The sequence below is a fragment of the Pteropus alecto genome, unplaced genomic scaffold (genome assembly GCF_000325575.1).
Source record: "Pteropus alecto unplaced genomic scaffold, ASM32557v1 scaffold125, whole genome shotgun sequence".
NCBI classification, from domain to species: Eukaryota; Metazoa; Chordata; class Mammalia; order Chiroptera; family Pteropodidae; genus Pteropus; species Pteropus alecto.
The window spans coordinates 5,738,152-5,748,616 of record NW_006436888.1 but is presented as its reverse complement, the minus strand read 5'-3'; the positions used below and the strand labels follow the sequence as shown (position 1 = coordinate 5,748,616).

The window sequence follows — 10,465 nt, the reverse complement described above, 5'->3', positions numbered from 1 at the left end:
GCTTCATTTCTTGCTGTAGAACTTATCACCATCTGACACTTCGTAACATGTTTGGCGATTGGTTTATTTTCTGCCTTTTGCACCTAGAACGTAAGCTTCAGGAGGTCAGAGCCTCTGCCATATTCTTAGAACAGTGTCTGTTGTTCTAAGTGCTCAGCTCATATAGACAGGATCATTCAATTAACGCAGGAGGGGAGTAGCCATATAAAAAGCCAGCCTCGCGCCTTTCGTTAATGTCTAGATTCCTAATGTGACACTCAGGCCATAAAATATTTGTAAAACTTATTTTCGTGAATCACCCTGAAGCAGGAGACTTAGAAAGTGAGGTCCCTGGTTGTCAAAGCTTCTTATCGCAGAGGCAGCTGTGTGCCTCTCACTCGCTCTGTTCTGTCTGCCTCCAGCTGTCTGATGTCTCCCCAATCGCTCGGGATCCCTCCGTGTCCAGTTTCAGCAGCGCTACCCTCACCCCTTCGTCCACCTGCCCGTCGCTGGTAGACTCTAGGAGCAGCTCTCTGGATCAAAAGTAAGTACCCAGATGTCACCAAGAGAAGCTAATCTAAGAACCTTCTTCTTGCTCGGTGATTCTCACCTCGAGGGCAGCACCCCCTCCTGGGGGCATTCGGAAATGCGTAGAATTCTTTTCTAAATACTGTGGTGACTGGCGGGGGGTGGGGCTGCTGACATCTTCTCACAGCCCGTCTCCCTGACTTTCGGCATCAGACCACTGGCTCCCCTTCTTGAACCCTTTCTGCTCAGACGAAAGGGAGTAACGTCCTTCCCTTCCCACGCTGCCCGTCTCCTCAGTCACATGAGGCACAGGAGAGCCCCATCTTGGGGAAAATATTTTGAAACTCTTATGGAAAAAAAAATATTTTGAAGACACACGAAATAATATCGGTAAGAATAATAGAGACCAATCTGGTCTAGGTTCCCTGAATTCGTCACTTCTTTGCAGTGCGCCGTCAGACTCCTTTGCCCTGTTACCATTCATTATGTGCACCTGTCAGAACCGCCAGTTACTGTCCAGCTGTCTGTCTTATGTACCAACCCTGACACAGCTGAATGTGATGGGGGAAATAACACAACCAGGTTATTTAACTAAACCTAGGATGCCAGCAACTGTAAGATGTGACTTTATGTGCCACTAAGAAAAAGTACTGCCAACTATAAGGCAACATACCATCAATTGTAAGGTGCATCCCAATTTGAGAAATGGTAAGGTATTTTTAAGAAAGGGCTTTTTTGGAATTGATGAAACAGTTAATTGGGCTTCAGCTGCTCTCCAAGGATAACTGACAGTACAGACACAGTGGTTACTTTTGTCGCGAAAACCCGGGCTGGGCCAGGCCGGTGGGGCAGCTGTGCACCTTGGTCACGCAGGAGCTGGGGTTCCTCCCAGATGTTCGCTTTCTCTGCCTGTCTCTTAGGAAGAGGGTCTCAGACCGCAGTGTGTATCACCTGGGAGGCTCGTTCAACCACAGGTGGCTGAACCTCGCCCACGGTTTCTGATGCTGTAGGTCTGGGTTGGAGCCTGGGAATGTGAATGTCTACCAAGTTTCTGGGTGCAGCTGATGTCGCCCACCACACTTCAAGAGCCACTGTCCTACATGTGAGCTCGGGACTAAATAGAAACCTTTAGAAAGGAGTTCATACTCCAGACACTTCCGTTCAGAGGGCTTCAGGACAGGAAGAAGGACTGAGTGACTCTGTCATCAGTGCCCAGTTTCCTTTTGTGACCTCTGAAGGGTGACAGCAGTTGAATTTGGAATTAGGCTCCCGATGCCCGCTCGTCTTCTCACCGAGCTCTCTGAAACCGACAGCGCAGCACGTGCTGACCTTACTGAAGCTCTCTGACCCCGACCTCTCTCTTTCAAAGGACCCCAGAAGCCAATTCCCGGGCCTCCAGTCCCTGCCCAGAATTCGAGCAGTTTCAGATTGTCCCAGTGGTGGAAACACCCTATTTGGCCCGAGCGGGAAAGAATGAATTTCTCAATCTTGTTCCAGATATTGAAGAAATTAGACCAGGGTGAGTACTTATCGACCAGAGGTGCTGGGTGTAAAAGATGAATCAGCAAGAATGTGTTGAGGTCTCCATCACGGTCTAATTCAAATGGGTCGGGGTGACAGCGGGCCCTGGCTTCTGCCCCAGCTATACTGTGGTGCACCCCCACGCGGCCTAGCCTGTTCCCATGGCGCTTTGAGCTCTTTTGCCATATTACTTTGGCAGATGAGGTTCTAGGCCAAACAGATCGTTCTCCCGTTTTGTTCATACTAAGGACTTGGCCTAGGGGAGACATATTTCGCAGGCCTTCAGCTCATGATCACTTTTCTTTTTGTGAGAAACTAACTCATCTCATACCATCTCATTTTAGCTCAGTGGTTTCTAAGAAAGGGTACCTGCAGTTCAAGGAGCCGCTTTCCAGCAACTGGGCTAAACATTTCGTTGTGGTCCGTCGCCCTTATGTCTTCATCTATAACAGTGACAAAGATCCAGTGGAGCGTGGCATCATTAACCTGTCCACAGCGCAGGTGGAATACAGTGAGGACCAGCAGGCCATGCTGAAGGTCAGTCCTGCCCTCTCTTGGCTTTTCATCGCCACGCAAGCCCTTCCTTTTTGAGTTCTGGGCTCTGTTGTGTGGTGCGGCGTCTCCTATATAGCTGGCCTCTGAGCCTGCAGTGCGAAGTGCTGTCTGCCCCATGAATGTGGCAGGCTGGTCCGCATTGCTCGTAACTTTCTCGTCTACCTGTATCTCTTTCAGACGCCTAACACCTTTGCCGTATGCACGAAGCACCGTGGGGTCCTTTTGCAGGCTCTCAATGACAAAGACATGAATGACTGGTTATATGCCTTTAACCCCCTTCTTGCTGGCACAATACGGTAAGAGGTCCCTGTGCTGCCTTCCCCTCCGGGGCTTTGGGTCCCAACGACAGCAGCATAAGCAGGGAAGGAAATCTCGTTCCAAACAGGTTTAAAGTAGGAGGACAGCGGTGTAAGTGGTTCTGGGTGGTGATGCGGCCTCAGCTCCCCATGAGAGTTCATCTGGCGTCCTGAGCAGCTAAGGAGACCGGTCATACTTGCTCCCAATCGAGCCCTCCGGCTTTGACTTTTTGTTCTCAAGGGTCTGCAGCTGGGGTCTGTGGGCTGAGTAAAGGGAAGACTGTGAGAACCTTAATAGCCAGTGCTCAGCCCTGTGACCCGGCCTCAGATCCTGTGAGGGGCTTTTGTCTCAGGGTCCCCTGGTGGGGAAGACCACAGCCCAGCCTGTTGGTTTGGGGCCTGCAGTGCAGTTTAGGAAGAAGTCTGAGGAGGGAACCTCGGAGGAAGACCGTGAGGGAGGACCGTCTGGCCCAGTGTTCTAATCCTGCCTCTTCCTGTATCGCCCACAGGTCAAAACTCTCCCGCAGATGCCCCAGCCAGCCGAAGTTCTGACTGCCGAGCGCCCCCACTCGCCTTCCAGAGATAAAGTGTTACCTCTCATGCCCCTCGTGATTCTTGCCGGTTACTCTTGTGTGTAGTCCTGTGGCCTGACTACTTTCCCTCCTCGTCCAGCACTTTTTCTAGCTCCTGTTCCCCAGCTCCATTGCTCTGTACTCTTTCTTTTTTCCTGTGCTGAGAACCTTGTTAGTAGCATGTGGCCTAACAAAAGGGGGGAAAAAAACCAACAAAAAAACAAAACCCGGAGGGGATCCAGCGAATCTCCAGATTATTTTTTAGTGTATTTTGGCTTCCTTTTGTATGATGCGTCCTCATGGTTACCACCCCTGGTGTCTGTACCGCTGTCTCTGGATATCTGTCTTTTTTTCAAAACGACAGAATTCTTTTCTTCTTTTCTATATTCGTGATATCACTTTAATTTTTCTTGGGTGGCTTAGAGACAAAGGAGGAGACATCTAGCTTTTTAGAACCTGAGAGGAAAAAATCTTACCTTCTTTCTTTCTGTCGCTTTTTCCATCACTAATCCCTGCGTTTTCCATTTAGGGAAAAGGTCGTGGTGAGCTTGGAAATGGGACGGGCGTAGTCTCTGAAATCGGGGCTCGTTGAGAACACAGTTACGCACTTTCCGGTTAGTGGGAGAGAAGAGAGGACTTTTTAGCAGCCTGGGACGGTGGCTGCTGCAGACCTTGTAGGAAGGGAGGAGCTGAGGATATGGCTGGTGGGTTTCGAAGGATCGTAGGGTCCGGCGGTGGGCCGTGAAGGCGGGCGGTCAGCAGCCTGTTTCCAGTCGCTCACTGTGAACTGTTTTTCTCATGGCGGGGGCGGGGGGGGGGAGGAGGAGCCTCTCAGAGTTTCTCAGGTCTGTTCTTGGCTTTAGCCATGACGGTGGCTCAGTTTGGAATTAGTGCGATGTCATACACAAATGTCCCACAAGAGGGCAGTGTTTCACTTCTGATGAAGAACTTGATGGTCATTGTTATTATAATTATGGTAATGCTGAGTAATGACCTTGTGATTATTAGCTTCTTTAGATCAAAGAAATGTAGCTTTCAGGTATAAACTTGGAAGTCTTTGCTGAAGCCAGTGGTCATTTTCAATAATCCTTGTGAAATTGAAAGAATCAGTGATGCCTGCCCTTTATATTCTTAAATAAACAAACATGGCAGGCTTTGCTTTCTGGATCCCAGGATTAAAACCAACCCCCTCCACCACTGGAAATAAAATGAAAGGACATCTTGGGACAGAAAAGAGGGTCCGCCTGAGCCCAGGCCTCGGTGTTTTTGTTGCTTTATCTGCCTGGTCCAGCTTCCTCCTCGGTTTTCTCCCTGCCCGAGGAGAAAGGAAGAGCCTCCGACCAAAGGTCAGTCTCCTCCTCTGACAGAACAGGGTAGGCCGCTTCCAGAGGCCGCTGGGAAGATACTCTTTCTCTCTCAGCTGCCGGTGAGTTTTACGGGAAGGACGTGGAGGAAGAAGGCCTGCGTTAACTTCACTTGCTTTGCCAGTCGACTTGGGTTGTTTCGTGCCATCCTGTACTACCCCTGCACACAGTCCCCTGTTTGACCATCCCGCAGGCATTCCGGAAAGTATCTGACCGCTCCCACTTTGTGGAGACAGGGCCTTTGGCCTTGAGGTTGCTGACTCGGGTGCTAAGGAACTGATGACTTTGCTTCCGGTGGCAAAGGGCAAGGGCCCGTGCACTCTGCAGGACAGGTGCTGAGTGGACTCGTCTCTGAGAAGAGGGCCCCCAGCTTCACCCAGTAAAACTGGCTGCAGAGAGGAGGAAAAGTGAGTCACAGAGAGCTTAATAGAAGAAAGGACAGAAATCACAGGCTGTGACCTTGTCGGAAAAGTGATCAAGAAAACTCTAGTAGATTTTTAAAAACTTTTTTCTTCTTAAAACATAGGTCACTAACTGTATTGTTATTTGTTTTCTAAGTGATATGTAAGATTTTTAACGTAGTTAGAGGTTTCTTCATTGTCTAATGGACACAATATGCCCTTCTGGTGTATACTCAAATCTAGGGTCTGTCGGTGCTTAGAGACAGCTTCCTGGACTGGAATTAAATCTAATTTCAGGGAAATAAAGATGAAATTTGAAGGTTTCTTTTAGAATTAAATCATGGATGCTGCTGCTGTTAGGAAGCTGGACAGAAGGGTCCATGTCCGCGACGAAGGCGAGGAAGGCCGAGGGAGCGTAAAATCATGTGATACACTGAAACGACTTTTGCTTTTTCTTCTAACTCAAACAAAAGTGGCTTGGAAAGTCTTTGCTTTGGAGGCGTCAGGTACTAGAACAGGCCGAGCTGGATTCTCACACGCCCAGGTGAGAAGGCCTCGTGAGGAAGCGGGGTTCTCGGAAGGTGTGCTTTCCACCACCTGAGGAGCCTCTGCGGTGACTGATGGGCACAGGCAGCCCCTTTTGGTACCCCTCTTTCTTTAGGGCCCCATCTGCAAATTGGAGTTAGCACAGTGTCAGGGTCGATGTTCCCTTTTCAGACAGACCCATCTCTACTTTGAAGCTCTCAGAAAGGACTCATGACAGGAACTATTTATGAGGCTTTAGCTGAAGCCAGAGTGGCAAGAAAGTTGAGGAGCGAACTTAACCTTTAAGGAAACCACTTTTTGAGGGTTTTTAATTTATTTTTCCCAAAGCACTACTTTAAACAAGCAAAAAAAAAAAAAAAAAAGCAAGACAGAGAACTCTTACATTAAGGAGAAGTGAGTGCTAGTTAAAGCTAATCATCTCCTCCCCTTCCTCCCCCATCTTTCTCTCTCCTGCCAGAGCAGAGCGTGGACTCACAGCCCACACAGACCCGTGCTCACCCACTCCCTTCCCTGCACCCACCCGCCTGGGGGTCAGTCAGCTCTCAGGCCGGGCCGTGCGGGGCCAGCCAGCCCCTGCCCACAGCCAGGGCTGCAGGGAAGGGCTGCTTCTGGCAGCCGAGCGGGCACCGGAAATCCAGCACGTGGTCAAAACGTGTCGGCAGCGAGAGAAAGTGATTTTTCCCAACTAGGAAACCACTATCGTTTTAAATGTACATATATAGATATATATATCTTTTTCCCCTTCATCTTTGTAGAACTTATGGAGATACTCATACTTTCAGTGAATTTTTTCCAGCTCTTTCAAGATGAAGGACACTAAGCTAAATCATTGGGAAAGGTCTTTTGGGATCTAAAAATGAAATGACTTCTCCTGGCACATGTTTCAAAGCAAAGACTTTGTTGCCTGCTGCTCGTTCTCTAATTTACAGGGATATTTAATTTTGTAAGGTATTTGTATATTTATACAGCTGTAACTAGTTGCGCATGGGCCTGGAAGAGGAGGGCGGCCTGGCACGTGGCACCTGTCCGTACTGCCACCTCGTGCTGTGCCCGCTCGGCTCCCCCAGACAGTGGCAGGGCTCGTTCCTTCGTTCGTTCCACTTGGGTCTTTCTTTTTCTCTTTCGGTTCCCTTTTTAAAATGTGATTGTTAACCTGTTCCTTAAAAACAGTTCTAATTCTGCTGCTGCTCTCAGAAGGTTTGCCGAATGTATTTTAAATAGGACTCTGACTCGTGCGCACTGCAGATGTCCTCATGGCCAGACGCGATTCACCCAGCGTGTGGCCAAAGCGTTGCTGTATGAAGTGGGAATGTACTGGTTTGTGTTTCCTCAGTAAACCGAGAGATGATCTGCTTTTGTTGTTCAAAAGGCCATTTATGAAATTCATATTTGAGTCCCATAAAATCGTAAGAAAGCCTCTGATCTTTTGAAGGAAGAAATTAGAGTTGATATAAATTTCATGTGAAAAATCACAGCCAAACGGCTCCTCTCAGATGGAAAGTCTGAGCTGAGGTTGGTCTCTTGCCAAACCCTGGCTGTCATGTGTTGTTTTCATGTCTTCCGGTTAATTTTTTTCATGCTGCGTATTCCGGCTTCAGTTCACCTGAGGACTCTCTCAGCTTCTCACATGTAAGGCATCGTCTTAGATTTTGTGGCTCTAAAGTACTTGTCCGTTGAGGTTTCGAGTCCCTTGTCACCATCCTCGTGCACTACAACAAAACCCATGAAGCATAAGTGGCCTTTTCGAACCAAGACTTTGCAAACTGATCTCTCCCCAGAGAAGGAGGCGAGCACATTAGCAACAATGTACATTATTAATTTCAGATTTTCATTTTCATGTTTTATTATGTAAATACCTGATGTTTGGAGCTTGAGTATACAGAATGTAAATATAGTTCTTGTATTTGTACTAATTCTGGTTCTTCTGCTGTATAGCCTTAGACGTGCAATGCAGACATTATCTAACTGTGTATGGTAACCTTGCATCACAGAACTATTAGTGAACGAGGTAAAATAATAAAGGTACAACCAGTGCATCAGAAGGCTCTCGATGTGCATTTTTTCTGGCACTCTTTGAAGGCTTCGTACACAGGTTTTTCTTGCCTTGCGAAGATGCTGCTTTTCTAGGACAGGGGTCACAGTGCTGTTACCTACATGCTCCTTTCTGATGATTCAGAACCGCGGCCATTACATAACCAGGAAGCTGATGCGATGCTGTTTCTTAGAAAGTGCTTTCCTCTCCAGGATGGAAGTGGCGATTTTAGGTAGAAGATTTGTCTTTTTTTTCTCCTGAAGCCTCTGCTCACATACCTACCAGCAATTCTGTAGTGGCAGTGGTGTTTTTGTGTGGGGGGTGGTTTGAAAGTTTCACCGTGTCAGCTCAATTTAACAAGCTCGCGTTGTGAGCGGAGCAGGAGCAGGGACCACTCTCATGCGTGTCTGGGGAGAAACGAAGAGCGAGGGAGGAGCAGCATCCAGGCAGAAGGCGGCCATGCAGTCCACACTCATCCAGTGCGGCTGGATGCTGATGGTTCGGGAGGTCGCCGGGGAACAGAACCAGCCCTGGCACTTGTGCCCCCCCTCCCCCCGTTCCAGTGGGGACCATTCGGTACACAGATTACATCAAGCGGTAAATACCGCAGAGCAAAATAAAGCTGACTGAACGAAGGGGCGGGAAGGAGGCGTCGCTTTATTTATTTATTTATTTATTTGCTTTTTTTTAGGCGAGGTAACCCTTGGTTGACCTCACAGATTGTAAGGACCTTGTGAGCTTACAATCCCTTATTTTTTATTTTTTACGCCTATAGTACCTGGTTTTCCTTGGTGGTCTCCCATCCAAGTACTAACCTAAGCCTGACCCTGCTTAGCTTCCGAGATCAGATGGGATCGAGCGTGTTCAGGGTGGCATGGCCGTAGACAGGAGGCATCATTTTAGACCACGGGTCAGGAACGGGGCCTCTCAGGAGAGGACATGTGAGCAGTCTCCTGAATGAGGGATGGATAAGCCATGCAGAGATCCCCTGGGAAAGAGGTCTCCAGGCAGAGAAATAACTCCTTGAGGCAACATGTCCTCTGTAGGTTCCAGAAAGAGCGAGGAGGCCTGTTTGGAGTAAGGGGGAGAGCACGGGGGCCCTGAGGCCAGAAGGGAGCCAGAGACCAGGTGGATTAGGGCCCAGGTAACTCACTTCACTGGAGGGAAGTAGGAAGACAGTCAAGGGCATCGGGAAGGTGAGTCACATGATCTTACAGTCACGCCGGTAACGATGGGGATCGTTGTGAGAAATGTGTCAGGTCGCTAGCGCACTCACACAGACCCGCACACCTGGGCTGTGCGTGCGGTCTGTCGTGGACCGGAACGCCGGTGTGCAGCCGGCGCGTGACCGTTCGTTTTTAAGATCATTCTTACTGAAGCGTGGAAAACGGCTGGGGGAGGGGGACAAGGGGAAGAAGGGACACAGAATAGGAGATTGTTACTCCAGTTGCTCCAGGGAGAGGATGGCAGTCTCACTAGAGTGAGCGCCGTACAGGCAGAGAAACGGTCGCATTCAAGATTCGTCTTCATGTCAGAGCTGCCCGTCGGCCGAGGAGCTGCACGTGGAGCCAGAGAGAGAGGAGTCAGGTAACTAAGGACGGCGTGGCAGCTTCTCAGGTGGAAAAGATCGGGAGAAGAGCAGTTAAGGACGGTACTGAAGTCAGAATTTGATTTTGGTCCTGTCCACTTGGAGATACCAGTGTTTCCACCTGAAGGTGTAGTTGATGAGGCAGTTGAGTATATTAGCTGGACTCGGGGGGAAGCTGGGGCTGGAGGCGGACATTTGGGACTTGTCAGCGTGGAGGGGACAGGCGAGGGTGCGAGGCAAGGAGGTCGGGGGGAGTGAGCGTAGCTGCGAGAACCGGGGGTTGTGTCTCGGATCGCTCGGAGAGGAGGGCGGGAGACAGGACGACCCAGCAAAGATGAGGCCCCTGCCGAGGAGACGGTGACACCTGGCAAGCAGTAAGGAGGTGTGTGCAGGTGGAGAGAGTGGTAACTGTGTTGCTGACACATTAAAATAAGAACAGCAGTGACCACAGGTTTTGACAACAGGGAGGTCTAAGGATTTGGACGGAATCAGTGAACATCATCGCATTTCCCCAATTTCAGGGCCAACCCAGAAACAAAAGAATAAGGCAGTTGGGAGATCAAAACGTCACTTATTTTTATCTTTATTATTGTTAAAGATGCGATTAGGCACTGTGGCTGCATCAGTGGATAAATGGAGTCCCTCCCACCGAGCCTCAGAAAAGAGGGTTGGAAACGGCGCTCGTCCAACTTCGGCCTGCGCCGGGCAGAGTCACCTGGGGGCTCTGGTGAAACGCAGGTTCTGGCTGAGCAGGCCCTGCGGGGCCTGAGAATCTGCATTCCTGGTAAGCTTCCAGGTGACATCAGTGCTGCTGTTGTGGGGGTGCACTCTGAGCAGCAAAAGTCTAGAGGAGCCCCAGAGAATGTTCTAGGAGGCAGCGAGGCCCTAGGAGACAGGCAGGATGTGGCAGGCTGTCTGTGTCTAGGGGCTCCTTCTAAACTCACAGGATTATCATTTCTCTCCGCGGGGGTCTGTGAGGGGCGGGCAGAAGCAGGAGTGGTCCCGTATGGGGAGCTCCTTCCGTGGGAGGAGGTATCAGCAGCCCCTCAGCCCCTCCACCCTAACGGGGTCCAGTGAGCAGAG

General features: G+C 49.7%; 1 protein-coding gene and 1 pseudogene across 3 annotated transcripts in view; one reads left to right on the top strand and one right to left on the bottom strand.

Moving 5' to 3' along the window:
• KIF1B (kinesin family member 1B) overlaps positions 1–7,804 on the top strand; it is a 123,420-nt gene extending 115,616 nt beyond the window's left edge. For 2 of the 3 annotated variants that reach the window (XM_025048568.1, XM_025048569.1), the window contains 5 exons: positions 402–523; positions 1,877–2,026; positions 2,373–2,565; positions 2,761–2,879; positions 3,389–7,804. In XM_025048568.1, coding sequence (XP_024904336.1) covers positions 402–523; positions 1,877–2,026; positions 2,373–2,565; positions 2,761–2,879; positions 3,389–3,431 — 627 coding nt within the window. In that variant the 3' untranslated portion in view covers positions 3,432–7,804. The remainder of the gene's footprint in view (positions 1–401; positions 524–1,876; positions 2,027–2,372; positions 2,566–2,760; positions 2,880–3,388) is intronic. The other variant, XM_025048567.1, reaches the window with a different exon arrangement.
• Positions 7,805–8,560: 756 nt separating this feature from the next.
• On the bottom strand, positions 8,561–8,680 carry LOC112481852 (annotated as a pseudogene).
• Between the last annotated feature and the right edge of the window lie 1,785 nt (positions 8,681–10,465).